Source organism: Oikopleura dioica, chromosome 1, assembly GCF_907165135.1.
Source record: "Oikopleura dioica chromosome 1, OKI2018_I68_1.0, whole genome shotgun sequence".
Classification (NCBI taxonomy): domain Eukaryota; kingdom Metazoa; phylum Chordata; class Appendicularia; order Copelata; family Oikopleuridae; genus Oikopleura; species Oikopleura dioica.
In genome coordinates this window covers 10,604,714-10,621,577 of record NC_137291.1, presented here as the reverse complement: position 1 = coordinate 10,621,577, position 16,864 = coordinate 10,604,714, and the positions used below count along the sequence as shown (strand labels likewise).

General features: G+C 40.3%; 4 protein-coding genes across 5 annotated transcripts; 3 read left to right on the top strand and 1 right to left on the bottom strand.

Moving 5' to 3' along the window:
- Positions 1-3,045: 3,045 nt before the first annotated feature.
- LOC145708638 (uncharacterized) lies at positions 3,046-4,300 on the bottom strand. Of its 2 annotated transcripts, none has more exons than XM_081786335.1 (7): positions 4,197-4,300; positions 4,115-4,154; positions 3,851-3,903; positions 3,681-3,779; positions 3,446-3,642; positions 3,196-3,405; positions 3,046-3,157 (listed from the first exon to the last, which is right to left on the bottom strand). In XM_081786335.1, the coding sequence occupies exons 4-7, from the start codon at positions 3,732-3,734 to the stop codon at positions 3,058-3,060; spliced, it is 561 nt and encodes a 186-aa protein (XP_081642461.1). In that variant the 5' UTR covers positions 3,735-3,779; positions 3,851-3,903; positions 4,115-4,154; positions 4,197-4,300; the 3' UTR covers positions 3,046-3,057. The 2 variants fall into 2 exon arrangements, with proteins under 2 accessions (XP_081642461.1, XP_081642470.1); XM_081786344.1 differs by having other exon boundaries at positions 3,851-3,894.
- A 1,082-nt stretch (positions 4,301-5,382) lies between these two features.
- Positions 5,383-7,519, top strand: LOC145695964 (uncharacterized). Its single transcript, XM_081773020.1, has 3 exons — positions 5,383-5,457; positions 5,551-7,167; positions 7,215-7,519. Exons 1-3 carry the CDS (start codon positions 5,389-5,391, stop codon positions 7,425-7,427), a joined length of 1,899 nt encoding a protein of 632 aa, XP_081629146.1. The 5' UTR covers positions 5,383-5,388; the 3' UTR covers positions 7,428-7,519.
- A 2,596-nt stretch (positions 7,520-10,115) lies between these two features.
- On the top strand, positions 10,116-11,858 carry LOC145695872 (uncharacterized). The gene is made up of 4 exons (XM_081772915.1): positions 10,116-10,233; positions 10,286-10,783; positions 10,825-11,218; positions 11,262-11,858. The coding sequence occupies exons 2-4, from the start codon at positions 10,518-10,520 to the stop codon at positions 11,811-11,813; spliced, it is 1,212 nt and encodes a 403-aa protein (XP_081629041.1). The 5' UTR covers positions 10,116-10,233; positions 10,286-10,517; the 3' UTR covers positions 11,814-11,858.
- Positions 11,859-12,234: 376 nt separating this feature from the next.
- LOC145712092 (uncharacterized) lies at positions 12,235-16,864 on the top strand. The gene is made up of 7 exons (XM_081789779.1): positions 12,235-13,248; positions 13,382-14,186; positions 14,409-14,542; positions 14,585-15,928; positions 15,970-16,187; positions 16,225-16,602; positions 16,645-16,864. Exons 1-6 carry the CDS (start codon positions 12,235-12,237, stop codon positions 16,424-16,426), a joined length of 3,717 nt encoding a protein of 1,238 aa, XP_081645905.1. The 3' UTR covers positions 16,427-16,602; positions 16,645-16,864.

Sequence of the window (16,864 nt, the reverse complement as noted above, 5' to 3'; positions counted from 1 at the left end):
CAACAAACTACATCATGCGAATCATTTAAAAAACAGTCTGCTCGTTAGTTCTAGTAAAATTATTTACAGAATTCTCGTGCAGTCTGCTTTCTGAATACCATCGACCACTCTACATTTATTCTTTACCACATTATAACGCGGCACTAATACCTCAATTTTCAAAAAAGATAAATGGAAGTTGAAGATTAGATGCCACGCATTAATGTAGGCACAAATCTACAATTCACACATTTTTATTTTGTTTCCGTTAGCCCTAAGACTGAGACTCAAATGATTATACAATACTGAGAATCGGAATAGGCTAACTTGAACATAATTAAAGTCATCGACCAGAGAGCCAGAGAGACAAAAAGAGACAAGAGAGAGAGAGAGAGAGAGAGAGAACGTGATAAGAACAAAAGTGTACAAAAAAAGGACCTGTCAAGCATTACTTTTTTGATCAAGTTAAAAAAAGTCGGATTTGAAAGTCCTCAAATTGTCACTTACAATCGTCAAAACAAATGACATTTATCATAACAGTTGGAAGGCGACGTTTATTTAAATAAAAGCATTTTAAAAAGGCGTCCTAACCGGCTTGAATGATGAATATGCGCACCAATCGACGATTTACCAATGATGTAAACATGCGTGACGACACGTATCTATTGACTTGAAATTAAAAACAAAGTAGATAGATCGTATGGTCATCGTATTATCATCTTTACTCTACAACGTTTAATTGAAAAGGCAATTTGCAAAACAGCGCCACCAATGGCGCGCGACAAACACGCCGCCACGTGGTATTACAAAATAAAAATATGAATTTAAGAGTTTAAAAAGCCACAGTATGCACTCGACAATAAATATCAATGCAAAACAATAGCAAAATGAATAGCAAGGAATATAAAAATTGGATGAGCCATTTTTACAACCAGCAACGATATTCCGGAATGTATAGACGCTCTTATACCAGCAAACTTAAACAAGAGGATATTGAAAAACGCAAGAAAGAACTTGCTTATGAATTTAAACTGCTCTCACAACAAGAACTCGAAGAAAAGGCTCGTGAAATTGATCCCGATGAGGCGCTTGCTTATGCTGAAGATTTAGTTACTCCAAGAGATTTTCACACAATTCAAATATTGAAAGATGATCGATGCGATAATGTCATTTGTAAATTTAAAACAAAAGCAATTCCAATAATTGCAGATCAAGGATATTGCGACGACTGCCCTGGTCTCGGCATTCTGTTTAGAGTGAAAGGGGAAATTCATTGAGTCATACTTGATTTAAATTTCTTGGCCATGTGCTGTAAACAGAATATCGAGACCAGTGACTGCTCTTACGATGCACTTGCGAAATCAATGGAATACTTTGAACGGGAGCTGTAATTATTAAAAACACACATGTGCCGAAACATGCTTTTTCTAGGAAACAACGAATGGAATTCTGGCCCTGTTACCTGGAAATGATTAAAGAAGAACTTTCCACGGGTGAATTTTACAATGTAAGCTCAGTCGCGTTTTTGTAACAATAGACGCAACAGCATATTTTTAATTTTTTATTTTTCTCAGACCGAAAAAAAGAAAAATGATTCAACCTTCCAAAGCAAAGAAAATAAGACTGGAGAAAATGCCTCTTCCCAAACCAAGCAATCAAATGACCATCCAAGAACTTGTGGCTGAAATCAACAAAGAACTTGAAGAGAAAATGGATACTAAAAACAATTAACTGGTGTTTTATAAGCATGAAAAAATAAAAACTTACATTGAAACCGTTTGTTGATTGTTGTCGCCTGCGGCAGTCGTAATTATATCGGTTTTTTCTGCAAGATAGACTCTGAAAAATATTGTCATTTTTTAGAATGTCATCACTTACAAAAATCAGCAGCGATGAGCTTGTGCGAAAGGGTTCATTAACAGTTTATTATTGTTGTTAAAAGATATTTAGATTATTCAAAACTAAAAGAAATGCCTTATAGCCCAACACCACCGATTTGGATATTGTGTGTTAAAGATCACAGAAATCTTCAAGGAGAAGAGCTATACGATTACATGAGAGAATTTTGGCTCGGGGCGCAAGAACTCTACCCAACACGACAAGTCATTATGATCACGTGATTTAATTACACTGCAACAATAATTTTAATTACTACACTAAAAATAAACTACTACACCAAAAAACTTACCACACTTGTGTATTGTATTTAACCAGAGGCGTTTTAGCAGGGAGCAAAAAGTAGACAATTTTTAAACTGAGCGCCAAACGGTGTTAGCCAATCACAGACAACCTGCATCGCAAGGTACCCACCCATAGATATAACTACTGCTGCGCGCTGCGCAAAAATGGTCAAAAATAGACCTTCAAATGTCAATTACAGTATGTTAGTCATCTGTTTCCCATAATTTTTTCATTGAATTTTGTTCTCCTCAATCGAAATTATATATATATCTAAAAAATTTCTGGGAAGCATTTGACTAACATTGTTTTTGAACATTAATTGACCTATATCTCTTCAACCCTTAAATTTTTTTTTCTCCTAAATATGTTTTTTTAATCTTTAAACAGATTCATTTAACCTGTAAAAATTTGAAAACAATTCGATTTGTCTATCAAAAGATAGTTTTTTTGGGCGCGAACCCTATTTATCTGGCAATAACGTATCATAAGTCGTACGAAAAATTTCTATTCTCATTGCTCATACTAGAAATCGGAAGTCTCATTGCTATCTCTGGTATCCTCATCGCCAGATCAGTCAAGTAAGACTCTCGTAATTTTTTATAATCATTATTAATAAGATTGCAACAATTCAAAACTCAACTGGAAAATGAATTTGAAAACGGACAACTCTGGGGTGCGAAATTTCGAATTCCACTGCATTTTTGCTTGGGGAGTTTGATCATTTGCCCTATTGCTATTACTTTGCATATTGTCTGTATTGGTAGACTGTATCTCGACCTTTATGTCAGTCCAAATGTATATTTATGCTGATGTGACCATCGTTAAAGATAATAGTAATAAAGTGAGTGACAAGGACACACATAAAAAGAAGAAATTTATTCCGCGCTTATTTCGATATCAATGACTCTCAGTAAGATATCCAACAAGATGTGATGTTTTGACTCTTCCACTTTCGTCCTTGTCAAAGAGCGATAGAAAAGTTCTTGCTTCTTGCTCGCTAAAAACATTTTTTCACCTTTTTTCAACCGATTTTACCTAATAGCTGAACACTCCTCGCTTTCGTCCAGATTAGTCCCGGTCATCGTGAGCATTCTGACGACATCTTCGACCGCTACAGTTCCTGTTGGATGGTAGTTTGAGAAGTAGAGAGGGTTCTCTCTATCTGGAATGAAGCCGTCTTCGTCGTTGCCCATACCGTGGTAGCCAACAGTGTTTGCTTTTCTTTTGTCGATAACTTCCAGAGTACTAGAGATTAGAGAAGACTCAGCATTGATTTAAACCTTACTTGAAAACTTCACACAGTTCCGCGGCAACGGTCTTAGGCGTATCGTTCATCAACGTTGCATACATGAATTTGAACTCGTCAAAGTCGATCAAGCAATTGTTGTCCAAGTCAAACTTCTCCAGGCACTCTTGAAGAAATGCCTCAGATGGAAAGAAGCCAAAAGCATTTAGGGCGCAGCGAACTTCATCGATGGAAATCTTAGATTTTATAAAAAAGATTCTGTACGAGGAGTTACCTCGCCAGATCCATCCTTGTCGAAATAATCAAAAGTGTTTTTGAGCTCTTCCATCTTCTCCTCCTCGCTGAGTTCGTTTATGGTTTTATTTTTTGCCTTCTTATGCTACAGAGAGATATTCAAAAGCTGCTCATTTTTTTAGCGTTCTTGAAATTGAGCAACTTTTGAACCTCTTACTTTTGGTGACCTCCGGCGAGTCTTGTGGCTAGCCCACCTATCAGTGCTTAAATCAGACTATTGACTACATTTTGGTGATATTCGGACACGCATTTAAAAAATGAATATCACTTGAAACTCAAATTGTGAGTAGAAGCGAGAGCACAAGTAGCAAGTAGAAGCTTATAAGCAGCTGCATTATCTTTCAAAGCGATACATATCAAAAAGTGCCTCAAAACGGAATATGTAAGTCATTTTTGTCTCCATATTCAACTTACTTTTGCGGCCTGGCCCAACATTCGTCGGGGCGGGATCGGGCTTAATTTTCATTTTCATAGATAGATTGGTAAATTACTCAACTTCTGTGCTAAAATAATTTCCCATTCTTTTCTTCTTCTCTCAGACTTCTCTCAGTCTCTGACTGGTTGTTTTGAGTATTTTAACGATTCCCTCAGCTCAAGGACAAATCTTGAGTTACGAGCCCCGCTGAAATAAAATAAAAAATGGCTTCCATTAGATCTTGATACTCACTCAGTTTGTTATCTTTTGCGGTATTGAATATTGAACAAGCAATTAGATGCTCTAAGCCATGTCTTACGAAGTGCCCATATCGACTTTCAGCGGATAAAAATATAAACAGATTTTAACTTGACTCGGAAAAAAGAATGAAGATCTGATGAAGTGAGATTTTTCCGAGGCCTATCCGATTTTAAAAGCGGTTGAGAACGGATCTACTTGGACCGAGATAGCAAAATTAAGACTCCCGGAGTTGAAGCCATAAAAATAATTTTACATTCAAAATTGAACTTTTTGATTTACTTCGAAATTTTCTTTTCCGGTTCTTTTTCCCCGCAAACCTCATTCAAGAAATCGGATTACCCCCACGGTCTGCCCAGTTTTAGCGCGAAAAATGTACCATTCAGCAGTTCCATTTTAATCTTTATGTCGTATAAGACGTTTTCTGTTCTTGTTTTGCTGACGTTTCGATCTTATAAGCAGATTTGAAGGTGGAATATTATGCACGAGATACACCACGCGAGTCCTGCTTGGAAAAATGACGCACTAATCGTTTGTTGGTAGAATAAAGCTGAGTGCTTGACGGCGCGACCTTTTTCTCGGGAATTCGCAATTTTAGAGTTATACAAGTCACTTGTAACAAGTGATATTCAAGTCTTTTACTCATAATACTCCACGAACGTTTTTCCCTAGAAACTTTGTGATTCGTTGCTTATCCACATCAATTATCATATTTTACTTGAAAAAATATCGGAGGAACATCTTAGAACCGTGAATCTTTTCCACGTTCCGGAAGTCTTCTGAAAGGATGTCATAATAAATATGGAAAAAAGAAGCTGAGAGCACTCACGTTTAGATAAAGCAAAACCGTGGAGCTAAAAATGGGATGTGGCCGCTAATCCGGAGGACCCGCGTCAAAATATTCCCTTGGAAATTCCTGCGCTCGCGCACCACCGTGCACCGCACCATAACTGAGTGCCCTATAAAAAGGCGGGTGTTTCATTGCTGAAATCATCATTTTGGAGAGACTTTCATTATGATTCAAATTGATTTTGCTCTTTTTTCGCTTGCGAGCGCGACTCACTTCAGAGCGTATTCTTTACAGGTTAAATTTTAATCGTTATAATAACTTATTTTTTTTCAATAAATGAATATAATAAGATTAATACATTAATTAAATATCATCAAATTTAATTAGTACCGGCATGTGCGGGATAATATCCTCAGCGTTGAAAGGTCAATTGGATGGCGACGAGCGCCTGGTGATGCTTATGGCTCGACATGGGACTGGGACTCAGATGGATACAACGGCTGCGAGCAATCCGATATTGACGACAATATCGAGTCGTCGTACGCCAGAATCAATGAAGTCATCAGCGGAATCGGGACTTTTCCATCGCATTACACGGTCACGAATATAGAGAACCACCCATCGGTTCATTTCACATCACATTGGTGCTTCGGAACGAAAACGTTTGAAATTGATACGACTGGCGTGACATCATTCACGCATACAGGGAGTGGATGCTGCACGATCCCATTCTCAACTGATACGGGAAGTGTTGCTCAAGGAAATTTTGGATTCAAGGCAACTGTAAATGATGTCGCAAATAGCGCACCACGTTTCGCTGCACGACCTATTTGGGTAATCATGAAAGGCTGCGTGGACCAGAAGTATCACATAGGAGTCACTGACGAAGACGATGTGCGCTGCCGATGGGGAGACAGTTCTGAGGCATACAATTTCCAGTACGATCCAGCTAATATGCAAAGCTTCTCGCTTGACGAAGAGAATTGTGTCGTCACATATCACCCTGAATTCGACGAGCAGGGGCCTAGTAATAAGCCGATTGCCCTTCAAGTTGAAGATTTTGATTCCGATGGAAATCTCCTTCACTCAGTTCCGCTTATTTTCATCGTTGTCACTTTTGAACCCGACATGGACTCGATTAGAGGTGACATGATCCCAGAGGGAGATAAATTGTATGCCGGAATCTTCCCTGATCACGACGAAGAGCATGACCATAGTCGACGTCGAAGACAAACTGTTACACAGCCAGATTATTGTACAAATTCACCCTCAATCTCTGTCAGAGATGATCTTACAGATGAACAACAAAAATACTTTACTTGGATAAACTTGTCGCAAGGTCCGGATTGCTACCCTTGGCTCTGCGCTGGGAGAAAACGCCGTAATACTGATGATGACGAAAATCCGAATCTAATCACGATTACATGGACTGCATCATATAAACTGGGAAATCAAACATTTTATGATTTCCCTCGATATCAATTTAGTATGCCAGATGGCATGGAATGTTCTGCTTTTGATGATAAAGGCGAGGCTACTTGCACGTGGACACCAACAGCTGCTCAGGCGATTCAACGCGATCATGCTCACTGTGCTGAAGTCTACGATCCTTACGGCCGCGTGTCTGACCGACAATGTATGACAATCATCTTGGAAGTTGAAGCTTGCCCCGTCGGATACCAACATGCTCTTTCCAGTGCTGAAACTGCTGTCGTGTGCGCTGACATCAATGAATGTCTTTCAGACGATGCATGCGGAGCGAATTCTTCTTGCGAGAACAACGAAGGAGGCTATGAATGCATCTGTGACGATGGATACACCAAGGACGACGACAATGAATGCATTTGGCCACCAATGGCCTACTCCGATGCTGTTCGAACACTCAAAGAATGGATCGAAATGACATCGAATGTTCTCGAAGACCACAACCGAGTCGGAAAATTCACCCTTCGAACTGGCAAGCTCGCACGAAATGCATTCAACAGTATCCAGAAAAACTGCAAGGTAAATGATCAACTTCGAAAAGCTTAAATATTTTCACAATATTTAAGTCTCCATACAATGAAGAGAAATATGAAAGTAATGACTTTGCCATCTGGGACCGAGATCACGACCGCTCCGACGATCATTGCACTCAAGCTACGCAAATTAAAGAAGGCTTTCAAGCTTTTATCGACAACTACTCCTGCACTGACGGCAAGAAAGCCAAGCAAGTGAAACGAGTTTCCAAATTCATCGAGAAGATCACAAACCCATATTGCTAAATACCCTTTGTCCTCATTGTTTTAAAATTTTGCTTTTTGCCCCTGAACATCTCTTGATAATTGTCCTACAAGTTTATCAATAAAAAACATAATAAAATCGTCGTTAATGATGAGCCAAATTAAACAAGCATGAAATTTCCAGTCACCAGGAAGGGAATTTAAAAGCGCTAGAGTGGCTTTAATGAGTGATCAAACAGTGGTTACAATCGTAGTCCATTGAGAGGGTGTTGTGTTTGGGAGTCTTTGTGCCCTAAGCTCTCGTTTTTCAACTTTCCAAAATCACGATTTAGAGCCCACAGCCGATTCACAATGGAAGAGAAGTGTGCCCAAATCTTTAAAGAGAATGGACTCTGATGCCACAGGCAAACTTTCGCGGGTCAGTTTAACAAGATACTCTCAGAGAATTTTTCTCTAAAAATCACTGCTGAGTAAGCTTGTTTTCACTTTTTTCGATAAGTTGCAATTATTGACTTAGAAGTACTTTGTCTGTACTCACAAGCTGGCTCAGCACTAATCTCTACGGTTTGCATATAAATCTAAAAGTCAAATACGTTTTACTATTTGCGTTCCAAGCGTTCTTCCGATTGTCAGAAGATCTAATATTCCTGTGTTTCTCTAGAGCCCCGTCTAAATCGCGACGAAGTTATTTCCTTCCTTGGCCCGGTCTGAGAGAAAATGGCAAAAATGGACCGTTTTCAAGCGGTTCTGATAGAGAAAGCCCGCACGGCGAAAGTCAGAGAGTTAGAAGAAGAATTCGCTGCCGAGGTAAACGAATCGGGAAACATAGAAGACTCATCACAGAACACCGCACAAGGAGAGGTTGATCACTTGTTTCTATATTCAGTCGGATCTGGAAAAACCTCTGTCAGCACAAGGATCCCACCGGCACAATCTTTTACGCGCACGTCGCGAGGCACAACTTGCAAATCTTATTGTTCAAAAGGCACCGTGATTAAAATTTTTTATCGCACCATTTTTTAACAATCAAATTGGCACAAATCAAATACAAAAATCATAATCGTTTTACAGCCGCCATATCAATATCCCTGCACGCTGCAAAGAATCAACAAACTAGCGAGAGATAGCTTTGACAGAAAACTCAGTTCGAAGACGATTGAAGAGGGGTGTCCCTTCCTGGTAAAAATCCCTTCCTGGTAAAATTCCCTTCCTGGTAAAAATCCCTTCCTGGTAAAGAAAAAAAGTTTTACCAGGAAGGGAATTTTACCAGGAAGGGAAAATCGAAATGTCAAATAAGTCAAAACATAAAATGAGATTATTGACTTCTGAAATTATTTACTCGACCCCCCTCTGAGCATATTTTTATTGATTTTTAGAATTTTTTTGTTTTGTTTTTTCATTAATGAGTTTGTCAAATCATTACGAATCATTCATTCAGGAATGCTCTTTGGGTTGAGTTCAAAGTCGCATTTGGGCTCGAATTGAATCCGACGGATTCGCACTTGGTTTAGAATCAGGGTTCAGAAAAGGGCTCTTGATCTGCGCCTGGACTCGAGTTTGGGTGACGATTCAGTTTAGGGCGGAGCAGATGCAACCCAACATGGATCTATCTAGAGAACTTTATGAAAAACCCCTCCGTACGTCGAAATATCGAGGTAAGTTTCCGCTCCAAACTGAATCCTGACCCAAACTCGAGTCCGGACGCAAATCAAAAGCCAAACAAGAGCCCTTTCCCGAGCCCTGATTCTAATCCAAGTGCGAATCCGTCGGATTCAATTCGAGCCCAAATGCGACTTTGAACTCAACCCAAAGAGCATTCCTGAATGAATGATTCGTAATGATTTGACAAACTCATTAATGAAAAAAAAAAACAAAATACAGTTAATTATGGAATTTCTGGACATTTTTTGTCGCACACTTTTCACAAAAATGTCCAGAAATTTGATACATAACCTTGAAAAAAATGTCCCACCACAATTGCTTAAAATTTTTCACGGAGGAAAATTAAACGTTTTTTTTTCAAAAAATTGATTAAAAACAATAATAAAGTGCGATGAAGCAGCGAATTTTGCTTAAAATACTAAGATTCTACAAGAAAAAGTCTTCTTCGTAAATAGAATAACCTTTCATAACTCAAATTTGACTATAAATTTCGGAGTCGAAAATCTTTTTTGAGAAAAAATGTCCAGAAATTTGATACTTTTGGTTTTTAAAAGTGTCCCAATTAAACCCCTTAAAATTCGAAAAATGTCCAGAAATTTGATGTCCAGAAATTCCATAAAAAACTGTAATGAAAACCTGTATCGAGTGCGTTCAAAACGTAAGGTTGGGCCTTCTGGCACGCTTGGCGTTGGCAGACTAAATTATTTTATATAATAAAAAATTCTAAAAATCAATAAAAATATGCTCAGAGGGGGGTCGAGTAAATTCAGAAGTCAATAATCTCATTTTATGTTTTGACTTATTAGACATTTCGATTTTCCCTTCCTGGTAAAAATCCCTTCCTGGTAAAATTCCCTTCCTGGTAAAAATCCCTTCCTGGTAAAGAAAAAAAGTTTTACCAGGAAGGGAATTTTACCAGGAAGGGATTTTTACCAGGAAGGGACACCCCGATTGAAGAAGCTGCTGCAGAAATAGGCCCGGGTTCAAAAGATTCCTGGAAAAATAACTGTTCTAGAATAGAAAAAGTTTAACTATTCTCTCAGTAAAGCCTGAACTCTGTGGGAGCACAATGTGCGGAAGCTACTGTCTCCGAGCTTTCGAACAGGTCCTTTCAACTATCCACAAGATGGCGGCGTTTTGCTGTGTCCAAGCGTCACCGAACTGCGGAGGATTTCGACAAGGTCAGGTAAACAACTTGTTCTGCAGCTATCACCAAATGATGACATGTGTGTATTCAGTCATAAATACAGAAGCACTCTGGCTGATACACGACAGGAGCTTGGACACGCCAAACATGTTAAAGAGCACTTGCAAAGCTTTCTCGACGCGACACTCGTCGGCGAGCAGTGGAAGGGCACGCTCAGGAGCAACGATGTCCATCTTTGGACCAAACATGAATGCTTACAGGCGCAACTCAACACTAAGCTCAGCGAAGTTCGTCTCAAGCTCAAAAACCTTCCACTTCAAAAAATGATTGTCGAAAAGCCAAAACGTTCAAGGGACCGGAACAAAAGCTCGCGGCTATCAGACAGAATCGTGGGACGAAACGCAAAATCATCACCACCAGAAGCACTGGATCCGCTGAGATTCTGCCAGGAGAAGATTCTTAGGTTCTTTGACGAAGAAGATACCGTTTCGATGTTTTATCGAGATACTCAGTCGCTGGCAGAGAGCTCACCTAGGAGAATTTCAATGGCGAAAGATGATTTCTTACCGTTTTTACGGACGCTACTGAGGTTTTTCATCGCTAGTAAAGTCTTATTAAATTTCTCTGTAGACGTTATGACATCGAAATGCCCGAGCAATTGCGCACAGCTGCAGACGAACTAGAGCTCTTCACCTCAACTCATCAAAAGTTCCGAAAAATCCATCAAGAACAAAACGAACAATTTGTCTTTCTAAATATTGCCGATCCGAGTTATAACAAGCCAGTTCTCAAGCAAACTGACTGGCCGACTTCACTCAACGATGTTCTTCCCTCACAAATGGCGACAGTTAGAAGTTTTGCTTTGCTGATTGAGAAAGATGTGATCAACAGGAATATTGAAGCCTTGTCAGAGTTTGCGAAAATTCGAGATCCAGCAAAAGTGACCAGTTGGTATAAGAAGTGCATAGAAGATATAACTTTCGCAGCTAAACAGTCTCAAGTGTCTTTGAATGGCGATGGCCCCGTAAGTACTCATCTTGATTCCAAGGCCTCAGACATTCCTTTAGTGCACTCCAAGAAAACAAAGCATACCAAAAGACGTATCCGAGAGGCGGAAAAAAGAAGATCTCAATAAAAAGTGGTTAAAAACACTCAACGCCTGTCTAGAGCCAGAAAAGACCGTGCAAGACAATCCGAACTACACGGGCGATGGTGCTTACGACTTCATTAGGAGCTACCAAATGCTTGGACTCTCCGATGGAACAGATGCGGAAATGAAGATTAAATCGTCACAGAAAGATGCGAGTATTGGTTCAGGCGCATATTTGAGCTTCTTACATTTACGATTCCTCGAGCTTCGTCGATTCAGATATCTTTCTTTGTGTCACTTCAATTACATAATTTCAACCCAGCGAACCTGTAAGAAATTAATCGAGGCACTGCAAAGTATAGAAGTCGACAAATTGGACCAAGTGAAATGCTTCATGGATTTTTACGATAGGGAAGAAATCTACGGAAGTACAGTTATGTCCGTCAAGGATTACAACGGACATCCGGTTGTATATCAAGCTGCGTTGGATAAACTGGATGAGCTTGAGGGCGGTTGCAACAACACATAAAAAACTGATATTATCTCACAAAAATTGTAACCATGAAAAGCACCATATAATTGCATTATCATCTAACTACACTCTGAAAAACTCGGTAAACGTTGACTACGATGCACTTCTTCACGACATTTGGGCTGGAACAGGCGAAATTCTAGCCGCAAAAGGCGAAATTTGCGAAATTCTCCTTGACGCAGTTTTCAACGCGACGAGCCTAAAAGATTTGGAGAACCTATCCCAGCATATCAATCATTTACTCACTGCGGACTTCTTTCACGACCTCGGCCATCCACATTCCAAAATTCACATGCTTCAACATTTGCGCGTTCTACACCGGAAACTCACACTTTTGCGGAAACAGAGAACAGCTACAGTTCAAGAGCTGAGGAATATCAATCAACTTTTTAACTCAGAAAACGACTTGGGTCCAAAAATGGCGCTCATCCCTTCTTTCGACACTTCGTCACTTGATCGTCTTCAACTATTCGAAATCAACCCGATGATTCCAAAGATATTCGAAATACTTCACGACATTGAGAATGCCGCCGAGATCGAATTCAACACGAGCTCTGGTGAGTCGACTGTGATGCAATCGAGCCAGACGCTTGTGAACATTTACGATGCAGCGATAGCATGTTACAATGTCGTACCGAAGCGCGAGGACCAGATGAACTACGCTATGTCGATCCAAAAAGATCTTCTTTCCTTCAAATTCTCTCCAGAAGCACTCGTCAAAGCTGCATCAGAAAACGAAAACCTAAAAACTCCCGATTTGATCAATCTTCACAAGGCAACTTTTAGTCTTCTGCACCTCAGAAACCTGGCGAATGAAACCTTTTACCTGAATAATAACTACATAGGAATCGCCGAAACTCTTGGATTCTCCAAATCGCATCTGTTTCTTCGTCTCGCGCAGCCATCTTTAGGATCTGGTCAAGATAGACCGGAGGTTTTGCGAGGGGTTCGATCTGTTCCGCCAGATGAGCGTGCGATGGACCGATTCAGACCAGGCTCGTTTTCCCTCGCAGCTCAGGATTTTGACGATACATTGACAAAAGGACTCACTTTCTCAAGTCTTCAGCAACTTCTTCATATCGCTCAGGAAGACAAGCTACTGAACAAATTAGAAGTCACAGTGAAAATCCAACACCGGCACAATCAGCTTTTACAGCTTTGCTGCCAAGCCTGCGAAATCATGGCTACATGGGAAGGGCCAACAATCTTCAGCGACACACGAGAAAACGGCGAAAAACTGCCAGGCCCGGAAGGTACTGTCTCGATGATGGACAGCGGGACCGTCACCACGGCCACGACCGCACTTGGAGATGGAATGGGAAAAGCTAAACATGCGTTTGCAGATTCCTTTCTTTCGATCCAGTGGGAGAGACAATGGGTTCGATCAAAGTACAATGAGGCATTTTCAAATGCTTCAGGATCGCAAGAAAAAGTTAGACAGGAATGGGGCTCGACTCACAAATCTAAAATTTATTGATATAGGCCGCCTATATTAGAGGTTTTGTTGTATAAATTTCAATAACTTTGAGCTTTCCTCTATGATTTCAATATCGATCTCCAAAAAGGAAGCGTTGAAAGTTCTTCTCAAAGTTCTTGACGATGTCATCGACGAAATCGGGTACCGGGTGACAATTATCAAAGAAACGAATCGATTGCTCTGGTTAATTCGAAACCAATGGGAAGGAGACTACCACTCTAGTCATTTTACGATGGGGACAAGTCTAAAGGATGATCCTGAGCAGGTCGATGTTATGACGGTCAACGGACCAAATGATCTTTGGAAACTTTCTCACTACAGTACCATCTTAAATGCTGGACGAAAACTGAAACCAGACGAGCTTCTTGTTGGACTGGAGATATGGTCAACAAAAATCAGCAGTTTGGCAGACATAGTCGGACTTTGGATAGGCCAATCTCGATTAGGCCAATTCGGAGTTGGCGAAAAAGGAGCATGGGGCGGAGCGGAAGGCATTCATCAAAACCTCCTAGAGCTCAGACGACATCTTGACAGAATCGAAGACCCACAGCAGTCTAAAAAAGTATTGGTACTATCTCGGCAGCAATTCCTCTTGGAAAATGAACTTTCGATTGAATTTCTGAGGGAGCGCTTCGTGAAGAGAGGATTGATGAGACGCGGACTGGACTTGATGAATTCGTTTGAGAAAGCATTTAAAATGGTTCGATATCCAACGGAAAATAACTTCGTCCAGCCCTGGAAGTATTTTGAAACATGTCTCGGACAAATAATTGCGCCCTTGGAAAGAACTGATGTCCACAATGCTCATGCAGAGACTTTATCTGTCTCAGTTCTCGTTGAAGATGCAATAATCGACTGCGAGAGTACTATTGGCATCCGACGACAAAATGCAGGCAAATGGATTTCATTATCGTTCTCATTTACTTTTTCATTTATCTAATTTTTACCTTCTGCCGCATGCTGAATTCAATTTTTAAATTCTTTGAAAATCGACGAGATCGTCATTTTTCCATCCGCAGATAGGAATCTTCTCTCATTTACCATTCACTATCATTTACTTTGCATGAAAACACCATGACTAGAAAGAGGCGTTGCTAAATTTTTCAAACTAATAGGGAAAGTACCGGTCAGCATCACCAAGTCCAAACCTTCCCTGGCCCAAGCGCTGAGCGCATTTGAGACGCACGATGGATCAATCACGGACCGACTCCGGGCGAAGGACAAACTGGCGATTTTTCAACCTGATGAGGTAATTTAACTTATTGACAATATGAGTTCTTCATTTTTCCAGGCTCTTGAATTCACAGTATCATTTCTGACGACATACATGCGTTTGATCCCCCTCAAAGCTCGTTGGGGCGCAAGGAAGCTCAAAGTCGGCAGCATTTATCAAAATCCTCAAGTTCTTCAAGAGTTTGAACGCGTTTTCCGAAATGAGATTCTGATGCCACTCGTGCGAAAACTCGGCGAAACGCAAAACGTGACCATAAGGGCACCCAAGGCACCTGTTGTTATAGATGACATAGGACAGATTTACAAGCTCTTGCATCGAGTATCGAGACTGGAGATCATGGTCTGCGAGATTTCGAAACTCATGGAATTGGAATACCAAGAAGCAATACAACAACAACGAGCATTTCTTAAGCAAGAGAAGAAATCTGCGCAAGAGGGAGCAAAGATAAAACCTGTGTTCTGGTTTTGGCTTGATGATCTTCTTCAGGAACATGGCTTATCAAAAGCTTCCAAAGAAACAATCCTCCGGCAGATTGAAAGAGAATGGGGACGCGTTGAGAAGCAGTTTGACAATGATTTTCAACAAGGAATAAAAGACATTCGCGGCTCAGATGTTGATGAAATCTCTTACTTTCCCGATGACAATCCAAAGTTTAAAATGCTCAAGCTACACCAAGACCAAGCCAATACGATTCACAGACTCCAGCAAGAAAATGCCTCGCTCAAATCAGAATTGAACGACGTCCGAGAAGATGAACGAGCGAAAGCGAAAGAGCACTTTCGACCGCTTGTTACTGCTCAGTATCAAGCTATGCTGCAAATGGCCGCGAGATTGAATTTTTACCAAAACTCGATCCATAATCAACTGATGTCTCTTGTTCAAGGCGTAAAAGAAAACACATTCAGTCAAATCGCCAACAACGAAACGAGACCGATTGCCCCTGCTCCAAAGTCATACGCTGCATGGAACGTCTTGAAGCAAGTGCGACTTAGAAAACAAGCAGCAGCTTCAGAAGCAAAAGCTGACGAAATTGAGAAATCATCCGCAGCAAAGATCGAAACACTCAGGACTTCTTTTCAAAAACTGCGAGGGGATAGCTTGGATGTGATTTCAAGTCTGCAAGGGCAGGTTTTAGCGCAGAATCGAGTCATCACAAAGCTCAGGGAAGAAATTCCCCAGAAATCATCAGTCGAAGATCTTATAAGGCCATCAACAACGACGACAATCAGCCGAAGCAGCATCAGTTCGAAGAGGAGAGATCGAGTCGACAGTGTCAAAAATGAGCTTATAGCTGAGTATGAGAAGCAGATCATAGAAAAAGATGAAAGAATTGAGAGATTGGAGAAAGAAATAAGAGAGCTGAAATTCGCGACAAGCCAACTTCAAGACGAAAAAACAACGGTAAGACCTTTTTTATCTAGACAAAGTCTATATCGTTATAGGCGTTGAAACAAACAAGCCGTATGCTAGAAGTAGAAAGGGAGCTGAAACTTGAAGCATATGAAAATGTTAAACGACTCTACTCTCAAGTCGAGCAGTTAGAAGAAAATGCTCCATTAGTAAATGAAAGTTCATATCGTCAAAATAGAAATTCAACAGCATGGAATCAACGGCAGAGACAATCGTCTCAGTTTACTACTATCGACTATTCCGCGCTAAGGTGCGTACTTTGTTTAGACTCACTTTAACGTTTATAGGAAAACTGTTTTTGAAAGAAGAACCACACCGAATCAGATACCGAAACAATGGTCTCCTTATTCCGCTTCGGTCCCTACTGAGAATGAAGAAGAGGTGAAAGAAGATCAAAATTCGAAAAGAAAGACGGTTATAAAAAAGAACCCAAGAGTCTCCGTGAGGCCACAATCAGCTGTTACTGCATCTCAGGAAATGTTCTCATAATGCAAGCCACTTTAACTTAGCAGAAAAATATTGAACATAACAAAGCGTGCATCCAAGTTCGAGCCTGGGTCTCGTAGACGTCCAGCTTCTGCCTCAATGAATTCATCTTCGAGCCTGCTACAGAACTCCATCTCTTTATCTATCACAGGCATCGAGAAAAAGCCTTCAAGACAACGGTAGGAAGGATTTCACAATTAAGATTCCACGATCACTCTTAGCGCCAGTACCGTCAAGAACTCATCTACGATAATGAAAGAGATAGAGGACGAACTAGCAAGTATGAATTACGAAGACGACTAACTAGCCATTTATATTTTTTACTACACCTTTTGCATTTTAGATTTTTATATTTTTCTACCCTCACAAAACTCTATTTTTACCTACAAATAAAAGATCACACAAAATCAATTATCAAAAACTATTTAATAAAAATACCAG

Coding starts and splice junctions, on each gene's coding strand:
- LOC145708638 (XM_081786335.1), bottom strand. CDS start 3,734: ATGGAAGAGCTCAAAAACACTTTTGATTATTTCGACAAGGATGGATCT. Junction 3,406..3,445: donor GAACTGTGTGAAGTTTTCAA/GTAAGGTTTAAA, acceptor TCTAATCTCTAG/TACTCTGGAAGTTATCGACA. Junction 3,158..3,195: donor GAGGAGTGTTCAGCTATTAG/GTAAAATCGGTT, acceptor AAATGTTTTTAG/CGAGCAAGAAGCAAGAACTT.
- LOC145695964 (XM_081773020.1), top strand. CDS start 5,389: ATGATTCAAATTGATTTTGCTCTTTTTTCGCTTGCGAGCGCGACTCAC. Junction 5,458..5,550: donor TCAGAGCGTATTCTTTACAG/GTTAAATTTTAA, acceptor AAATTTAATTAG/TACCGGCATGTGCGGGATAA. Junction 7,168..7,214: donor GTATCCAGAAAAACTGCAAG/GTAAATGATCAA, acceptor ACAATATTTAAG/TCTCCATACAATGAAGAGAA.
- LOC145695872 (XM_081772915.1), top strand. CDS start 10,518: ATGATTGTCGAAAAGCCAAAACGTTCAAGGGACCGGAACAAAAGCTCG. Junction 10,784..10,824: donor TTTTTACGGACGCTACTGAG/GTTTTTCATCGC, acceptor ATTTCTCTGTAG/ACGTTATGACATCGAAATGC. Junction 11,219..11,261: donor CTTTGAATGGCGATGGCCCC/GTAAGTACTCAT, acceptor ACATTCCTTTAG/TGCACTCCAAGAAAACAAAG.
- LOC145712092 (XM_081789779.1), top strand. CDS start 12,235: ATGGCGCTCATCCCTTCTTTCGACACTTCGTCACTTGATCGTCTTCAA. Junction 15,929..15,969: donor TTCAAGACGAAAAAACAACG/GTAAGACCTTTT, acceptor ATATCGTTATAG/GCGTTGAAACAAACAAGCCG. Junction 16,188..16,224: donor ATCGACTATTCCGCGCTAAG/GTGCGTACTTTG, acceptor TAACGTTTATAG/GAAAACTGTTTTTGAAAGAA.